General features: G+C 61.1%; 2 protein-coding genes across 5 annotated transcripts; both read right to left on the bottom strand.

Annotated features, from left to right (window-relative positions):
* Nucleotides 1–8: 8 nt before the first annotated feature.
* On the bottom strand, nt 9–7,546 carry LOC106049228 (SLAM family member 7-like). 3 transcript variants are annotated; one of them, XM_013201428.3, is made up of 9 exons: nt 6,723–7,546; nt 4,715–5,008; nt 4,360–4,623; nt 4,134–4,160; nt 3,497–3,592; nt 3,363–3,407; nt 1,988–2,040; nt 1,561–1,659; nt 9–1,270 (listed from the first exon to the last, which is right to left on the bottom strand). In XM_013201428.3, exons 1-9 carry the CDS (start codon nt 6,769–6,771, stop codon nt 1,229–1,231), a joined length of 969 nt encoding a protein of 322 aa, XP_013056882.3. In that variant the 5' UTR covers nt 6,772–7,546; the 3' UTR covers nt 9–1,228. The 3 variants fall into 3 exon arrangements, with proteins under 3 accessions (XP_013056882.3, XP_066842071.1, XP_066842072.1); XM_066985970.1 differs by lacking the exon at nt 4,134–4,160 and having other exon boundaries at nt 6,723–7,545; XM_066985971.1 differs by lacking the exons at nt 9–1,270; nt 1,561–1,659; nt 1,988–2,040 and adding an exon at nt 2,195–2,985 and having other exon boundaries at nt 6,723–7,544.
* A 228-nt stretch (nt 7,547–7,774) lies between these two features.
* Nucleotides 7,775–16,709, bottom strand: LOC106049209 (signaling lymphocytic activation molecule-like). Of its 2 annotated transcripts, XM_048049291.2 has the most exons (7): nt 16,126–16,707; nt 13,167–13,493; nt 12,560–12,841; nt 11,423–11,518; nt 10,746–10,822; nt 10,109–10,276; nt 7,775–10,031 (listed from the first exon to the last, which is right to left on the bottom strand). In XM_048049291.2, the coding sequence occupies exons 1-7, from the start codon at nt 16,175–16,177 to the stop codon at nt 9,975–9,977; spliced, it is 1,059 nt and encodes a 352-aa protein (XP_047905248.2). In that variant the 5' UTR covers nt 16,178–16,707; the 3' UTR covers nt 7,775–9,974. The 2 variants fall into 2 exon arrangements, with proteins under 2 accessions (XP_047905248.2, XP_047905247.2); XM_048049290.2 differs by lacking the exon at nt 7,775–10,031 and having other exon boundaries at nt 10,214–10,344; nt 16,126–16,709.
* Nucleotides 16,710–17,678: the final 969 nt, after the last annotated feature.

The following is a 17,678-nucleotide window of genomic DNA, read 5'->3' as shown; positions in this document are numbered from 1 at the left end:
ACAGAAAATGAGCTCAGATGTGTCTCGCATTTTTATTCCAGCAGCTCCTAGAGGGCTCTCCTGTGCCAGGCACTTCAAAGAAATCTCCGGTTTCATCCCTGAATAATTTACTATCCGCACAGACAAGACAAAGAGCAGGGGGAAGCAGCACGCACAGGAAGAGGCTTCCACGGCTGCGGTGTCTGTCTGGAAAACTGACGGCAAGGTGCACGTCCTGCCCAGCGCCAGCTCTGCTGGGGACGAGGCGGACCTGGGCACCGCGTCCTCCCCGAGCATCCCGAGCTCACCCGGTCCCTGTGGGGATGAGCCCGGGCTGTGCAGCCGCTACCGCCCCGTGCAGCGTCTCGGAGAGCTGCTCTGCTCGGCACAGCTCTGCCTGGAAGCAGCCTAATGCTGCAGCTCCAGCACCTCACACGCGAGCACATCATGCAAGAATAAAACCTCGTGTATAAATACATCAAAGGAGGTGAGCACAGCAGCACCAGCCACGCTTCTTGTCCCATTTTCCCCCCCCGAGACCTTCTCCTGCCCCCCGACAACCTCAGACCACTTCCCACCCAGCGGTGTCTCACGCGGGGCTGCAAGCAGCTCGCTCGCGGCACAAAGAAACCCCACGAGTGGTGGGGGAGCTGCGAGGTCTCCACCAGCTCCCCACGAGCACTGGGGGAGCGAGCACAAGCGCTGAAACCACAGTGCACCTTCATCTCATTCCTTTACCGTGTTTTAAAAAGTGTTATTTTTACTTTCTCTTCGTCCCATAACCGAAGAGGTCGAAGTATTTGCACGGTTAAAAAGTGTAGTAAAAAATCGTGGCTTTAGGACTCTCCTCGGGGCTTCCCGCCCCTTTGCGCAGCCTCCTCGAGGCTCCTCGCTGCAGGAGCCTCCCAGGAGCAACGTCTCTGCGTGGCAGGGCCGGGTCGGCAGCCGCAGTTTTGTTCCGTGTTTCTCCGGCCAGAGAGTGCAGAAAGAGGAGCCCACGTCTCACCTGGATGCCAAAACACGGGCAGAGCTCCTGCGCCAGACGAGCGTCTCTGCCTGCGCCGCAGCCCCCAGGTGCTTACGTCCTCGTGCCGAGGCCAGGGTGACCGAGGCGGTGGTGCTGAGCCGGGAAGGGATGCCACAGCCCGGCGTGCTGGCACCACGAGCAGAGCGGGCTCACAGCTGTGCTGGGCTCTGCCTGTGCCGTGGCACCCAGCTCGCTGACCGGCCAGCAGAGGCTTATCCGCTCCTAGCACCCCGGCGTGCTGCCGCCCAGCTCGTTATCATCCACCTGCAGTTACAAACGGACACAGCTACACGAAGCTCCCAGCAGCCGATGCCTCTGGTGACATCCGAGGAGGCCCTCAGGCTTGCTTAGAAGTGCTGGGCCCCCAGAAAAAGCAGTGGCGACCCCCTCTGTCCTTGCCCCAAGCCCCTGCCCCCAGCACCACGGCGCTGCGATGCGCTCAAGGGACGAGCTGCCCCTTCCCGCTGCCTCCCCGCCCTGCTCAGGTCCCATTTCTCCCCCCGGGGTCTCGCCTCCCCCCCCCCAGCGGGAGATGGCCACGAGCACCAACCCACCTGGGCCATGGCCTGGACGGTGGAATAAATGGTTTTGGAGGTCTCTGCCCCATGGGCCGGTGTCTTCTTTGGGTCATTTCTCTGTGCGTGAGGGAAATCCTGCATTTGCGGAAAAAGTTTTTTAAATGTTTCCAGGGCACAGAAGAAATGGCTCGGGGAGCCAAGGCCACCCGAATTTGGCGGGGCTGGGGACCAAGACCCAGCGCTGGTCCCTGGTGACACACGGGGAAGCACAGGCAGGTGGCTGTGGCTTTGCCGGCTTCTCTCGGCCGTCCCCTTTGCTGCCCCCGGGAGGAACCAGCAGATAAAAGCGGGGCCGTCCGGCTGCTGTCCTCCCTCCACATCCCCACCATGCGTCCCCCGCGCTGTCCCCAACCCACGCAGGGACCCCAAGGGGGTCGTCGGGGGTGAGCCCGCAGGGACTCACCAGCTGGGCAATGCCGACCTCAGCGTACACCGTCAGGTATTCTGCTGCCACCTCTGCAAGGAGAAGAAGGGGCAGGTCAGCACCGGAGCCGGCTGCGGCATCCCCGGTGCGCACCCGGCTCCTCGCCGAGGGCTGGGGGGATCCCGGCACCAACCCTGCAGAGCCACGGCCGTGCGCTGGCAGCCAAAGACAGTCAAAGCAACTCGCTAGTGAAAATCAGCTTTTTATTTAAATAGAAGATGTTTTCATGTGCTAGCCTCTCCATTTTAAGCTGCAGCCATCGCAGCAAGAAGCGTTGTCAGTCTTTGTCTCGTCAAATAGAGGATGGGGGGATTTAAGTCCTTCATAACCCTGGCTTGGGGTCAACATTTCAGTGCCTGTCATTTGAAACGGCCACGGGGACTTGGGCCTGCACAGAGAGGAATTTTTAGGGGAAGAGCTTTGCTGTTGCTGGTGGAAGAGCTGGGTCCTGCTTCTGGAGAAAGCCTGGGTCCTGGTGCTGGGTGCGCCTGCACACCCGGCCCGGGCACACAGAAACGCGAAACAAAGGGCAGCGACTGCCCCGTTCACAACAGCTTTAGCTCAGCTTAGCGAAACAACAAGACGCACACGTAAAAAAGGCGAGGGAGAGCTCTTCTGGGAAGGCACAGGCACATCCCACCGCCGATGCCGGGGGCGCAGACACCAGCAGGTGCTGCAGCCTCTCGCTGCACCCGGCCTCTCCGCTGCAATTGTGTCCTGAGCCCCGGACACGGACCCGAAAGCGATGCCACGCTCTTGGGGAAACCTCCGAGCTCTGCCCCCAAAGCCCCCCAGCCCCAAGGAATCCAGGCAGCGGCTCTTAGGGGCAGCGCAGGCAGGCAGGAGTCGCTCGGGCTGGGCACGGTGCTGCAGTGGGGCCGTTTCACTTCTCTGCACCCCCCTCTGCTGCCGCCTTCAGATTGTCCCCAAAGTCCCTCTCGTGCTTTGGCGCTGTCCTCACGGCTCCGCTTTCTTCCCTTGGGGAGGGCACAAAGGGCTCCAGTGAGGGACAAGGGCAGGGGATGGCTCCAGCGGCCGCAGCATCGCCCCGGGGCGGGGGGGGGGGGGTCAGGGATGCCTGTCCTGTCACCGTGCGTGCAGGATGGGGGCGCAGGGAGGTGCTGGGGGCTCGCCAGCCCCAGCCTCGAGCGCTACCTGGGCTCGAGGGAGGATGGACGGCGACCTCCAGCATGTCCCGGGGGGGTTAAAACTTTTGGGGGGCTGTGAGAGCGGCTATGCTGCGGCGCCAAGCCCTGGCAGTGGCTGAATTCCCTCCTGATCTTGGTGACCAGCCTGTCCTCACCAAGAAAATCGAGGACGGAAGGAAACGCCTGGGGGAGCCTGAAAATCCTACCTGTAGCGGGAGCTCCGGGCGTGGAGGGGTTGCAGATCTTCCTGCCTGGGGGAGAAGCGACACCGGACTCCGTCACCAGCAGCCCCCGCGCGGGGCTGCGCTGCAGAGGCTGGGACCTGCAGGCAGAGCCTTACCTCGGAATATCAAGACGGCCAAGAGGGCAGCCAGGATTATTAGTGCTATGATCACCGTCGCGGCTACGGTGCCGGTAAAGCTGCTCCTGTAGCTGTCTGGAGAGAGAAGAGGGTCCGGTGATCACGGAGGAGTCATTTGGGCACGTCCCGAAGCTCATCGGCCTCTTCCCAGCGTCAGACCCAGGGGTAAAGGAGCGCGGCTCTGCTGCTGACCCCTGCTCGGCCCTCCCCTGCTCGGCAGGAGCTCTTATTTCATGGGGACGTGGTGCAAGGCTGGCAGGAGCCGATGCGCTCTACTGGGACGAGCTGCTGCTCTTGCACCTCCCCAGCTCTGCCTCCCCACTGCATTAATAGTTCCCTGCTCTGATCCCAAGCTGGGACATTCGGGGACTGACCCAGGCCTCCCCCTCCAAATTTTCTCCGGTGGCAGAGACAGTGCACGGATGCTGAGGATGCCCAGAAAGCCTGGATATCCCCCACCCCTCCGCCCCCGAGCTGCAGGAAGAGATGAACTGCTCTGGCCTCAGGCTCCCCGGCCTCCAGCGCAGGGTCGGGGCAGCCCGGTGCCGGCAGCGCTGGCTCGGGCACCCTGTGACACTTGGGGACAGGACGTGGACGGGGCGGCACGGCTGCTCACCGGTGGCAGGAGAGCGGGTTGTGTTTTCTGGCGGCACGGCGTGGGGAAGAGAACAGGGACAGGGGAGAGAGGTGAGCGCTTCGGCAAAGCCCCCCACCCCGGGGGGGGGGCCACGCTCTCTCTGCTTTCTGAGAGCCTGAGGAGTGCCCGGCTGGGATCAGGATGCATCCCGTCCCCGCCAGCATCCCCCCGGCCCCCCATCCGCGCATCCTTTGAGGGCTCTCACCTGCACAGAGGGCGGCGGGCGAGACGGTGGCGTTGCTGCTGCTGACGGGGTTTCGCACCGTGCAGGTGTAGGACAGGACATCCAGCTCCCCCGGGGGGGGCGCCTCCACCACCACCTCGGGCCCCTCGGCATCCAGCTGCTCGCCGCGGCTCCAGGAGAAGGATTTGTCCCCGGGGGTGTGCACGGCGCAGCGCAGGGTGTAGCGGCAGCCCTCGGCCGAGCAGTTCCGCGACGCGCAGGTCACCGCCGGCTCCTGCAGCACGCCTGGGGAAAACGGGGCGGGGGGCGGGGGGCTCTCAGCACATCTCCCACCCTTCGCTCCTGGCACGAGGCCGAAACGTGAAAAGGCACTCACTGTACACCCGCAGGATGAAGTTGGCTTTAAACACGGCATTTTTTGCTGTGTAGTTGCCGGCATCTTTCTTCCCCAGCTGGGAGATGGTGAGCGCGCTGCCGTCCTCAGGGAAGGTCACGCGTGACTTGTAGGAGTCCTCATAAAACGAGGGATCGGGAGGCTCTCCCAGTTTGATGGTAAGTATGGTCTCTCCACGAAAGCTCCAGGCCAAATTTTCTCCTCTCAGGCCCTGGAGGTGAAACGTGACGGACCTGCCCTCGGCTCCATCCACTTCTAACGTGCTGCTGGCACACGCTGGGGAGAAAAACCAGGCTGAGCCCCGAGCACGAAACGAAGTGGGTTTGGGGGTGCCGTGCTCAAGGGGTAGGTTCGGTCCTGCGTGTGGAGCCCCCCCGACCTTAGGCCTTTGGGGTTCTTTGGGGTCCGGGCCCCGAATCGCCCTCCATGCCGCTCCCCAGCCAGCACAGCATGCGTGGCACGAGGACGGCCGGTGCATCGCCGCGGCTCTGGATGTGAGGGTGCTGAGAACCAGCCCCATCACGGGGCGCTTGCGGGAGCTGGGGGGGGGTCCCACGTGTTTTAGTCCGGGATGAGGTCCCGCAGCAGGACCGGTGCTTTCGCGTCCCGCAAGCGATCGGCACGTGGTTGTGGCTGCTCTCAGCTGCGAGACTCACGCTGCTTCGCAGGCCCCAGGAGCATGCAAGGGACAAAGCCCCAAGGTGCAAAGCAAAAAGCACAAGGCGGAATTTGTGACGGCTCCAAAAAAAAAAAAAAAGAATCAAGCAGGTTCCCTTTTCTTGCAAGAAAGATGACCAAGCTCATCCAAATGAGCAAGGAAGCAGGTGGCTGCTTCTCTGATTTTGTGACTTCTTCCCTCTTCTGAGGAGGAAGAAGACATATTGCTGTTGTTTTGGCTACTCCCCAGTTCAAATCTCTGCTGCCCCAGCCGGGCTGGGCTGGGAGGGGGGAGGTTTCCCCACCAGAGCCTGGAAAGGGTGGGTCCTGGCCCCGAGACGCTGCTCTCTTCCCAAGGGTGCTCTTCTTCGAGGCCAAGCAAAGGCACTCTTGCCCGCACCCCCCCGCCCCGGGGACCCCTCCGGGGACGCGCTTCCCCCGCTGCAGGGAGGGGAAAAAGCTGGCAGAGGAGATAGGGCTCGGGGAGGAAATGCTGCAGGCAGGGCGCGCTCGTCCTGGGGGCCGCGGGGGCTCCTGCGGCGTCTCTGCTGCTTTCCCCCTGCACCTGACAGTTTCTCTTTTGGCCACAGCCACCTGCAGACCCTGCCCAGAAGTCTTGGTTAGGAAGAGAGGAGGAGAAAAGCAGCATCTCCAGCCGGCGTGGGAGCAGAGCCCGTCCTGCACCAGTGCCTGCTTAAAGCCTGAGCCACCCCGCCAAGGCTTGGAGACATCTGGTTGCAAGAGCCAGATGGGAATCCACACGATTTTCCCTTCCAGACCTCCCTCGATATTACTTCTGTGCCCATGAGTTCATGAGACTCGTGGCGACAAGCGTCCCGGTGTCTGCAGCAGCCTGAAAACAACCAGAAAGCTCCTCGTTCCAAAAACAGACCTGAGCTCCCCGTAACGAAACCCTGGACAGGCAGCAGGCTCACAAACAACACGCGGGCAGCCACGGGGAGCAGACCCCGTGGTCGCCGCCGGACACGGAGCAGAAGGGCAAAAGTGCACATCTGGGGCACATCTGGCAGCAGCTGGACGGAGGCCGGGCTGGGGCTGAGGCCCAGCACATTCACCCGTTAGTGGGGGGGGGGGCGCGCGAGGATGGGGCCAGGAGCAGGTCTGGGATGTGCTGGGCGTGATTCACCCATCCCTTGTGGGACAGAGGAGCCGAGCCCTTGTAACGGGGTGAAAAAACAAGCCCTGTCCCCACGTAGGGCACTCGCACCGGCACACATCAGTTCGTCCCGGGCTCTCTGCTCTCGTGGGCATCCCCAAACTGCCTCCTTCCCTTCCTTCGTGGCACCCGGGGACAGGAGCATCCCACCCTTACCTGCTCGGCGCAGGAGGCAGGCGAGGAGCAGGCACACAAACACCTCCATCGGAGCACGGCGCGCTCTCTGCCCTCAGCTCTCGTGGTTTGTGGCGAGAGAAGGAAGAAGATCACACTACGCCTTTTTCTGTTTCTCACTTCCTCCAAAACAGCTCTTTAAGACCCCTGGGCTGGTTCGTTGGGGACGGGACTTCTGCAGATTTTTCCAACCTCAAGCAGCTTACCCAGGGCCGTGTCTGTGAGGTTTCAGAGTGCCCGGGCTGCCCCCCGGGGCCCCGGATGCTCTCCCACACCGGGGACAGCTCTCCCCACCCTCTGCCCACCCTGCACCCCTGCGTCCCCCCTCTGTGACGCTGCAGCCGCAGGAGCCGTCCCCCCTCGCCTCCTAAGGGCAGCCCCACGGCCGCACGCTGATCTCTGACTCCTCGCGTTCACTCCCCGTCCTGCGTGTGTAAATACTCCTAGGGAGACACCCCCCCCCCCCCGGGACCTCAAGCACCCAGGAAGGGTTTGGGGGATTTCTCCGTAACGGGGCCTCGCAGGCACTTCCTTGCTTACCTGCTGGAGGTGACCCTGCTTTAGGCCCCGTTTTGTCGGTTTTGGGATGCCCCTCCATCCTCCATCACATCGCCCCTCTTGCTCCTCAGAGGGGGCCCAGGGGTCCCCCGGTGGTCTCGGACCTTGGCCCCAGAAGGTTCGGAAGACGCTAAAGCAGAACCCAGAGGCCGCTGCATCTGTTGGCTGCTTGTGGCAGCTGTGCTCGGGCTGGCCCCAGGCCCCCGATGGAGCTGACACCGCCGCTGCAGCCCCCAGAGAACCCCCCCCCCACCGCAGCCCCCTCCTGAAGGACGGCACCCTGCCAACTACCCGACCCTGGGGCAGTTCTTGAAGAAGCGCGGCCCGGGGGAAGGAGCCAGGCAGCTGGGGGAGGATTGTACCCCGCGGGATATTCCCCCCCCGGGGCAGGGAGGAGCAAGGGGCAGCAGAGACAAAGTGTTACGTACGGACTGACCACGGAAAGGCTGGGAGTGAACCTGGGAGGAAGGGGAGGGTGAGAGGGAAACATTTTTATTTTGTTGCTCCTCACTATCCTACTCTGTTACCAACTGGAAATAAATTAATTTTCCCCAAGTCAAGTCTGTTTTGCCCGTGACAGTGACTGGCGAGTGCCCCCCTGTCCTTGTCTCAGCCCAGGAGATTTTTCCACGTATTTTCTCCCCCCGTTCTGTTGAGGAAAGGGTGTGAGAGAGCGGCTGGGTGGGCACCATGCAGCCGGCCGAGGGGATCCCGCTGACTGACATCACACAGCAGCGTCCGGCCCGTCACGAGGAGGAGTAAGGTGCAAGAAAATCCCGTGGAATACCCAGAATGGAAACCAAAACAGAGAAACACCATTCCCAGGCAAAGTGCGGCAGCCGTGACAAAGTGCATGGTGGTGACAAGTGTCCCAACAGCCAGCCCCGAGGGAGCGGGGGGGGGCATCGCGGATTGGCGCTGATGGACCCACATCACCGGGGCATCCTTTGTAAGGGACGACGAGATCCAAACTCTCCATCCCCAAAACTGTCCGAGGAACGCCTCCGCCACCAGACCTTCCGGGCTGCAGCATGACCCCGGTGTCATACTGAAATTCAGGCGAAGGAAGCGAGCTGGCAATGTCTGGCTTTAAAATACCGCTGGTTCCTCTACCATGGCAAGGGGAGGGGTTTCAGCTGCTCGCAGGGGCTGCCGCAATCCTGCCCTGATGCGGTGCTGGGGGAGGCTGGGCCAGGAGGCCGAGCGAGAGCAGGGAAATGAGAGAAATCAGCCCTGTGGGGTAATTAGCCCCGCTGAACTGCAGTACAGCTGAGGCGGGAGGAAGTGCACATGGAGTAAGAAAATCACAAGCAATCCGTTAAAAACAGCTCCTGTCTTTCACAATGCCCTGGGATGGGACAAGAGCAGGGGCAGGAGGAGATGTCCCACGGGAAGAGCCACCCACAGCCCCCTTCGGTCATCCCACCGTCGCCAGCAGCCGTGCGGGTCTGCAGCACCAGCGCCGCTTCACCTGCCGTTACACTGCCTTGGCTCTGGGACAACATCAGTTTGTTGTTTTGTTTTGTTTTTTTTACCATCCTGAGCATTTTGAGCCCCCCCGCGCTCCGCAGGTGGGCTGTGGTTGCACATCGCAGGGTCAGACCTGTATTTCTGCAAGGACGAACGAGAGAGCAGCGGGCTGCACCCTGCCAGGCACAGAAATCGGGGGTTTGGGCCCCGTTTTAGGGGCGCAAAGTGGAGCACGACTTTGCCCTTCTCTGGACCTAGGCTCCTGGTGGAAGTGACAGCCTTGCAAGCAGACTTTTCCAAGGAAGCAGCTCAGCTGATCTGCTGACGTAACACAAGGAGGAAGCTCGGGACGTGCAAAACACCAATTTGTCTTCTCGCTGCCAGCACCTGATCCAGCGCATCCCTCCCCCAAACCTCTCCGAGAGGCGTTCCTGGAACTTTGTTTTTCCTGCAGCCGCACGCGAGATCCGTCGTGCTGCTGGGCTTCGAGAACAGCTCGGGCTGGGAGCGTCGGTGGTCCTGGGGGGGCTCCCGGCCGCCCGCAGCACCCCGCTGCCGGATGCTGGCTCGGCCAGAAGTCCGGCTCTTGGAAGTCCACCTGGAGCAGCGGCCGTGGCAGGCGAGGGGGTGGCGGAGCGCAGCAGGATGCGGCCCCTTCCCACGCGTGGCCATGGGCGAGCGGCGCCGGGCGCCCTGCCCAGCGTTGTGCAACCCAAATTTCTGCAGCAGTCAGACCCAAACCCGCGCCTCGTGCAAGCTGCCACGGAGCAGAGCTCGAAACCCCGCTTGCGATTTGTTGGGTTTTTTGGTGATTTGTCCTTCTTTTTCTTTTTTTTTTTTCTTTTTTTTTTTTTTTTTTCTTTTTTCCCGGTGTCTCGGGCCGTGGGCTCCCTCTAGCGAAGCCAGGGCCGTGGGCTGCCGCCTGTGGGGTCGCATCCAGCTTCTCTCCCGGTGCTCAGCATCTCAACCGCTTGTCCCGCAGCCCCAGCCCGCAGCGAATCCTTTCCCCGCTCCGGTCCTGCGCTGGGCTCCACCGTTACTCGACGCCAGCTTTTTCGGGGCCGGGAGCAGCTTTTTTGGGTGCCGGAGGGGCCTGCCCTATTTGGCGGGGCTGAGCGGGATCCCCCCAGCCCGGGATGCGGGTGCTGGTCACGGGGCGTGGATGCCGGGGGTCTCGGGGCCAGGCTGCCGCCGCGCAGGGGGGGCTCAGATCATGGGCAGCGTCACGCTGGCGTAAACCGTCGTGGGCTCCGCGTCGGGGCTCTGCTCGCAAGGAAAGAAGGGGGTGAGCGAGGTGCCCAAATTGGGGTGCCCAAAGCGGGGAACCCGCGTTCCCTTACCTGCGAGAGGGGCGAGCGGCCCTGCGGGGTGGGCGGCTCTGCCCGGGGGCTGTGCCGGATCCAGCCGGGGGCCTGGGCTGTGTCCGGGGGCAAGCCGGTGGCTGCGGCGTAGATGGTGGTGCAGGAGGGGTGCTCCGTGCCGGGGGGGCTGCAGGGGATTTTCTGCTTCTGTGCGGGGAGCAAGGGGTGAGCGGTGCCAGACAGGTCGCTGCGGGGGCTCTTCCCTCCCTTCAGCCCTGCAGGACACCAATTTCATCCCAGAGCAGGATTTGGGAGGGGAATACTTTCCCCCAGAGCCACCTCCGGGATGTTAGGGGCTGGGGAAGCTGCAGCACCCAACTTTATTCCCAGAAAATCCCAAACTAAGGCCACCAGGATGGTTCTCGGGACCTCACCATGCTGGGGGGTGACACCCAGGGGCCCATGATGCCCCATTCCCACCACGGGCACGGTCTCGCCACCTCCCCGGCTCAGCCCCCACCAGCTGCGTCGACACCCAGTGACCAAAGCCCACCGCACGCGGAGCCACGAGCGCGCACCCGGCACGGCTTCGGGGTGCCGCTGCCTTCCCCGCTGCTCGAACCCAGGCTGCAGCCCCCCGAGCATCAACCCCCGTGCCTGGGCTGGGCTCTCTCACCTCCACCCGCTGCACTTGGGAGTAGATGGTGTGCACCTCGCTGTCCTCGGCGAATGGCGCATGCTTCCGCAGCTGGCCTGCCCCGGGGGAGACGGACGAAGTCACCGTGGCGCCGCAGGACAGCAGCTGGGGACCACCCTCGCACCCTGCTCCCAACCCCGAAGCATTGCAAGGGATGGCCTCGGTGTTTCCCCAGCACTGCAGGGCGGTGGGCTCAGTGCCGCACGTCCCCAGCACGGTGAATTTGTCCCTTTGTGAATTTTGTCCCCCTTTGTGAATTTGTCCCTGCACAGCGGACAGGGGAGCGGGGCGGCCGTCGCCCTCGCCGAGGCGTCTGGGGAGATGATGCTCTCGCAAATTTGGGCTGGGATCATGCATTTCCCCTCGAAACCGTGTGATACAATCACAGAAGCATAGCATCCGGGTAAAGCACTTGAGACCATGTGCTAGGTGAAGCAGGTATATACATATATATAAATATATATTTCTTTTTTAAGCTGGTTTCCTTCCTCCCTTCTACCCCGTGCTTCAAAAGAAGCAGGTTTCACTCCCTCCCCAGGGCCACGGACCCCAAGACGAGGTACTGCAGGGATCAGCCTGGCTGGGGGGGCTGTGATCCCCTCCTGCCCCCCCCCAAACACCCCCCCGTGCCCCCGGCTGCATTCCCTGACACTCACCCGTGTGTATGGCAGTGAAGACTCCGATGAAGATCAGCACAACCGCTATGGGCACCGCCACCGCCAGCACCAGGTTCGGCCCCGGCCTGGCGCTGCCTGCAGTGCAGAGAGGGGAAAGGGTCAGCACCAGCCCCCCAGCAGAAAAACCTCCCCATTTAAAACCATCCTGGGTCTTGTCACCTACATCTGAGGCTGATTTTTCGGTAGAACAGGAAACAAGGGGCAGGAAATGCTTTCTTTTGAACTCGGTTTTCAATAAGCGCCTCCAAACTGCAGCCGTCAGCGAAAAAGCTGCTGGGGGCTAGATCGGGGCCAGATAAGGCCCTAAATACAGCTCCGGTGGCTTCGCAGGGATCTGCAGGGAGATAGCCCCCGGGTGCTGCAGGTGCATGGGAAGGGAGCCTGGGGACAGAGCTCTGAGGGTGGCACCAGGCTGCCACCACCGTTAATGCGTGTGGCACAGGGGTGTCCCCATGTGCAAGGGGCTTGGGGGGACGAATGCGTGTGGCACAGGGGTGTCCCCATGTGCAAGGGGCTTGGGGGGACGAGGGGGGACAAACAGGCCCGAAACCCTGGCATCATCTCTTTTTGGCATCTTCCTTTCCCAGTCTGGGGAGGCCTGGAGACGCCACGGGGTTGTTTACCGGGCACAGGGCGCTGCGAGAGCCCCGGCGTGGGTCAGCACCGCAGGGAGGTGACTTCACGCCGTGTCCCCAGGGGAAGGGGCAGCCGCTGCTTCCCCCGGCCCCAGCAAAAGTCCCCACGTCACGAGGAAGGACAAGAAAACCCCAGCGAGAGAGAGCACGGCTTTTGCCCCGAGAACCTCCAAAGGGGAAGTTGTCACCGAGGTTTTTCATCCCCACCCGGCCCTCCCGGCGTGCAAATCTCATGCATTGAAAATGAGCCCTGGGCACCGGGGCGCAGCGAGAGCGGGGCGGTGGATGAGACCCGCCCGCTCGGCGTTTACGGGAAGGACCGGGCAGCCCTGAGCAGGCAATGCTGCGGCCGCTTTTCCTGCAAAAGGCTCCTCTGAGGCTGCCGAAAGCAACGTGAAAAAAAAAATCCCCTGCAGAGCCAGAGCCAGGCTGGAGGTGGGAAAGAGCCGGGTTGGCGGCTGTAGCGTCCCCGGGGACTCACCCCGCTGCTCGAAGCTGCAGGCGGAGGAGTTGAAGGTGACGGCGCTGCTGCTGACGGGGTTGCTGGCGGTGCAGGCGCAGGCCAGGCTGGTGGCGTTGAGGTGGTAGGAGAGGTGCAGGAGGCTGCCGTTGTGGGCGCAGGGCGATGAGGTGCTGGCCTCCAGGCCGGCCCAGCTGTAGGACACGTTGTCCCCCCTGGCCGCCGTGCAGTTGAGGGTGACGGTGCAGCTGTCGTTGGCCAGAGCCCAGCTGAGGACCTGGATGTCGGGATCGGACACCGACTCTGGATGGGGAGAGGGGACAGAGGCTCGTTTCTGGGCAAGGACGGAAACGCCGCCTCGTCCCCTGGCCTGGGAAATCCACCGACCTCTCCTAGCTCCGAGGGAGGTGGGGAGAAACTGATCTCACCCCAGGCCTGCTGCGGCCTCTCCAAATGGGGACAAGGTCTGCATGTACCCAAATACTCCTGTGATACCAGAGACAGTCCTGGACATCACGGGGGGCATCTCTCACCACCCCCACACGACACACCATTGCTGCCCACCTCCCAGACCCGCTCCCAGCACCACAAGAGGCCGTCACGGCCCTCCGAAACCAGCGCCTCTCACCATACACTTCCAGCTGTATCTGCCAGACCTTCTCCTCCGTGTCCTTGCTGGTGATGTACTCGTAGAGCCTCTGGTCCTGCCGCTTGGTGCTGAGGATCTCCAGCGAGAAGTTGGAGGAGTGGAAGCGGTTCTGGCTCGGATTGTAGTTGGTGTAGTTTCCATCCAAGTACTTGAGCAGGACGTCCTTGCTATGCGGGTCCTCTGTGTCCCGCTTCCACACGGCCACCCCAAATCTCTGGGTGAGGTCCTGGAATTCCTGGGGGATCCACAGAACCGTCGCCTTCCCCAGCGTGCCCAGCACAGTCTCCCTCGTCCCGCGGCCCATGCCTGGGAGGAGAGCAGAGAGAAGGGCTGACGCAGGCAGAGATGCATGAGGACAGCCCGGAGGGCTCGCAGAAGCTGCGCCCTCCCTGGTGCTGCTGGAGAACAGATGCCACCCGAGCTGCACGAGCAGGGAACGGTGTTGGACCCACCCTGGTAATCTGGAGATGGCATCTGCTCAACAATCTGCTCGGCTGCTTTACTGAACTGCATTTTCAGCCCGCCTGAACCTTTGCTCGCGCACCACATCCTGCACCAGCGACTGCCACGGCTCTCAGGGTAGGAGGGAACGCGAGGGGCTCCGTGCCCCAACGTCCCTGCGTGCTCCCAGCTCACAGGGATCCCTTCAGCACCCGCTGGAGCGGGGCCACCTCGAGCAGGGGAAGGCGATTGTGGCCCTGGTCCCATGGAGAGGTGATGCCCATGGGGTGGCCGGAGCACCCTGGAGCAGTCTTGGTGACACCAGGGCCACTTGGAGGGAAGCGATGCTTGGTGGCCCTCGGCCAAAGCCTGTGGCTGGGTGTGCGTCAAGGCATGCGCCTCCCTGAAGTGCTGCTGCTACAGATACCTCCCTGGGGAGTTTTCTTTGAGGAATTGCAGGAAACAAAGCCCCACAGGCTGGCTCTCCCTTCTCCTCTCACCCAGGATCTGGCAGGCAGCGAGGAGACGAGGTGGTCCCATGGTGTCTCTTGGGTGTCTCTTGTCTCTTCCCAAGAGGGCGATTGAGCAGCTCCAGTGATGGTGGGACTGTGCGTGCACCCCAACGTACCCAAAAGCATCCTGCCCACCCAGCAGTCCTGGGAGAGGTGCAACTCAGGGCTTCTACCCTTCTACCCAACCCTTTCCTGCTTCAGGCTGTGACCCCATGATTCACATTAGCCCACAGCCTCCGTGAACCCTGAGCTTGTTTTTGTAGGAAATAGCGTGGAGAGCTCAGCACTGCTCGCTGCTGGAGCACGGAGGGGACCCCACCGTGTCACCCCCACTTCCTTCCATCAAGGTGGAGGCTTGTCCCAGAAGGGAAAAGGAAAGTGTGGGACTCACTGCAGAAGAGCAAGCCTGGTGGGGCCCAGATAAGCCCAGTATCCGCCTCTCCTGCTGCACATATGGTTCCAGTAAAAACCACAAGAGAGCTCAGGGTGACTGTTTTCCTCTCCCACCGTCCCGAGTACATGCCATCACTTATTTTTTCCCCCTCCGTGGCACAAAACACAGCAGCTTCAGAGCTGTCCCTGTGAATTACGTCTCCACGGCGCCGACCCAGCCATGCAGACACGGCCGTTATCCCGCAGAAATGCCGAGCCCCGGCTGACCCAGCAGCTGCCACGTTTACTGTAAGGCCCAGCACGGAGCTGGATGTTGTCTTTTCTCGGCGGCCTGGAGCGCGGCGGTTAAGCTCCTGATTAATTACCGAATGGAAAAGCCCTTTTTGCATCACGTTAGAAAAACCCTCTGCCCCGGCAAGAAGCAGCTCCCGGGGAGAGCAGCTGTTTCCCCATGGGGAAGGCGGCTCGGCTGGTGCAGGGATGCTGTAGGAGGGATGCGAAGAGGGCCAAAAGCATCCGCACAAACCCAGCCGGAGGGGCTGGAGGAACGCAAGCGACGCGCAGGGTCCGAAGCAGCCCTTGCGTCAGGTATTGTGTTCATGGGACTTTCGGCATGCTGGCCGGGCAGAAAACCCCGGGGAGATTTCAAGGGCAGGTATTCTAGTAACAGTGAGCCAGCAGAGACGAGCAGAAACCCCAGCTCCGCGAAGCTGCCGGTTTCCTGGCCGAAGCCTTCGGTTTGTGCCCGGCGATGACGCAGTGGGCTGTGGGGGGACACAGTGTCCCCAGGGATGGGGACGCTGGGCTGGCTCCAAAAAGAGGGTCAGGATTCATCGCTGACCTCCCTCTGCTCGGCTCAGGGGCCCCATCTCCCCCCAAACTTCTGCACAGGTTTAACACTGAACCTTTCTCAGCACCCTCCCGCTACGTCCTGCAGCCCTTGGAAGGGAGGACCCCGCGCCCTGGCACTGCCCCGACCCCTCCTGGGTTTTCTGGGTGTCCCCCGACCCTCTGCACCACAGGGACTGTGGATGCTGGGCCTGGAGGGGTCTCAGATCCAGAGCCGATCCGGAAGGGTTTGGATCATTCATTTTTAAGCAGAAAGCGACAACGTCCCCAGACTTCACCCGCTCCCACTCCTACACACATTTTACTGCTCAGGTACCATCTCCCAGCCCACTGGCACCTCCAGCTGAGGCAACCTGAGCTAAAATCTGCCCAAATCTGCCAAATCTACCACACATCTCCCATACCCCAGCCCACATCTGGTACCGAATGATTTGCTCGGTGCTGTTAATACCCCGTTAAAACACACGCGGAGTACTTTGTTACTGCAAATACGCTCTGTCCATCACCATCTTTGTTCCTCCAGCGTCTTTTATTCACTCCTCCCTCGGTCTGCCTGGTAGGAGCGTATTAGGGATGCACGGCACATCCAGCCTGGAGTTGTGAGTCATTTGTCTTCCAGATGAATATTTATATTTATCTGCCTGCCCACCCAGCGCACGGCTCGCAGTTTCTAAAAGTCCTAAGACCTGACGATCCCCGAACCACCCGAACCACGTATTTTGCAGATAGGAAGGCGTACGTACCCCAGACGCGGCAGAAGGAGACGACCAGCCAGAGACACACGCTGCAGCCCATGCCTCGCTTCACGGAGCTGCTGCCGGAGTGAAGCTAATATCTGCTGCTGGGCTCATTATAAGACCAGGTGTACTCAAATCAGAGACACTGCTGTGGGCCATGTGTTTCCTGTTTTTTCAGCAGAATGACTGTTTTTCTCGAGTGGAAACTATTCAAAGCATAGAGTCACTGCTGAATGCTTCACTGGAGAGCACCAGAGAGACTTGCAGAAGGACCCGGACCATTGATTTATCGTTTTCACCAGAACTACATCATCCAGCCGCAGGTCCTTAACCCAAACCCAAGAGAAGAGGAAACAGCCAGTAAGAAAATTATTTCATGTACGGTAACAGCTTCCTGGGGCTGTCCAGAGCCTGTGAATGCGGTGGAGGGGAAAGAGGTGGTGACACAAGCGGATCCCACACCACAGCAGCCACAAAGCTCACCAGGGCCCCTCGCTGCAGGAAAAACACTGGATATTTCGGGATTAACCTGCTCTGGATGCATGGGACCCTTGGTGGTCCCGGCCTGCAGCTTCAGCTCCGTGGCCTCGCCGCAAGCAGGAGCAGAGGTGGCCTTTAACACCCATCGAGGAGAAGCCCAACCCTTGGTCTCAGGCTGAGCATCTTTTTGCCCCAGTTTGCTCCTGCACCGCTTAACCCCATCCCCATGGGCCCAGCCCAGCCAGGACTTGGGGGCAGGGACAGTCCCCACTCCTGTGGGTGCCCCCCATGTTGAAGGGGCAGGGAGGGGACATGGATGGAGCAGGGACCATGCTCAGTGAGCATCGGGGATGGGGAGCGCGGGGAAAACACCGCCCGCACGTTCCATTGCTGGGAAGGGGCGAGAAGAGCTTGGTTGTTTTTGTGTTTTTAGTGGAATGAATTATTCATCTCCGCCGCTGCTTGGCCTGCAAAGCGTTGCTGCTTTACAATGGGAGAAGGTTTTGGTTTGTTTTTTTCCTATTGCTCTTTTCGAGTTTTTCTTACTTTTTCTCTCCTGGTTTGCGGAAGAGAGCAGAGGCAAGAGCACAAAGCACAAGTTCCTCCGCTGGTTTAAAACAGACCAAATTTAAGTGTCAGGGTGAAATAAAAGTTGAATTTATGCGCTTCACCATTTTTCAGCGGAGCAGAGCTCTGAGCGCTCCACGACTTTTGTCACCAATAAATTATTTCTAACACTAAAAAGCAAAGTTATGCCTAAAACCACACCAAACCAGCCAGTGCTCCCTGGCGTCCTGCTGGGCCGTTCCTTCCCACTCAGAAAGCATCTGTCTGAGAAAGCAAGGCCTTTCCCAGGAAAGGGAAGAGCTCAGCAGAGGTGTAAAATAGAAAGAATGAGTAAGAGCAGTACAGAGGGGACTCTGCTCCTTTCTCACAGCATGCAAGGAGCGTGGGCTCAGCCGAAATTTGGCAGCCGGCTCGGAGGATGCTGAAGCAGCTGGATGAGAGAGGGCTTGGACATCACCTTGGTCTGATGATGGAGGGGTTGGGGATGTCAGCTGGGGGCATTGAGCAGAGCA

This window comes from Anser cygnoides, chromosome 33 (assembly GCF_040182565.1).
Source record: "Anser cygnoides isolate HZ-2024a breed goose chromosome 33, Taihu_goose_T2T_genome, whole genome shotgun sequence".
Lineage (NCBI taxonomy): Eukaryota > Metazoa > Chordata > Aves > Anseriformes > Anatidae > Anser > Anser cygnoides.
This window is presented reverse-complemented; position numbering and strand designations above follow the sequence as displayed.

What these genes read in the sequence shown, in the direction of transcription:
- LOC106049228 (XM_013201428.3), bottom strand. Translation starts at nt 6,771, where the DNA reads ATGGAGGTGTTTGTGTGCCTGCTCCTCGCCTGCCTCCTGCGCCGAGCA. An exon ending in AGGTCGGCATTGCCCAGCTG is followed by an intron (nt 1,660 to 1,987) that starts GTGAGTCCCTGC and finishes CCGCAAATGCAG; the next exon opens with GATTTCCCTCACGCACAGAG. An exon ending in CCGTCCAGGCCATGGCCCAG is followed by an intron (nt 1,271 to 1,560) that starts GTGGGTTGGTGC and finishes TTGTAACTGCAG; the next exon opens with GTGGATGATAACGAGCTGGG.
- LOC106049209 (XM_048049291.2), bottom strand. Translation starts at nt 16,177, where the DNA reads ATGGGCTGCAGCGTGTGTCTCTGGCTGGTCGTCTCCTTCTGCCGCGTC. An exon ending in GATACAGCTGGAAGTGTATG is followed by an intron (nt 12,842 to 13,166) that starts GTGAGAGGCGCT and finishes CTCCCCATCCAG; the next exon opens with AGTCGGTGTCCGATCCCGAC. An exon ending in GCCGCTCGCCCCTCTCGCAG is followed by an intron (nt 10,032 to 10,108) that starts GTAAGGGAACGC and finishes CCTTGCGAGCAG; the next exon opens with AGCCCCGACGCGGAGCCCAC.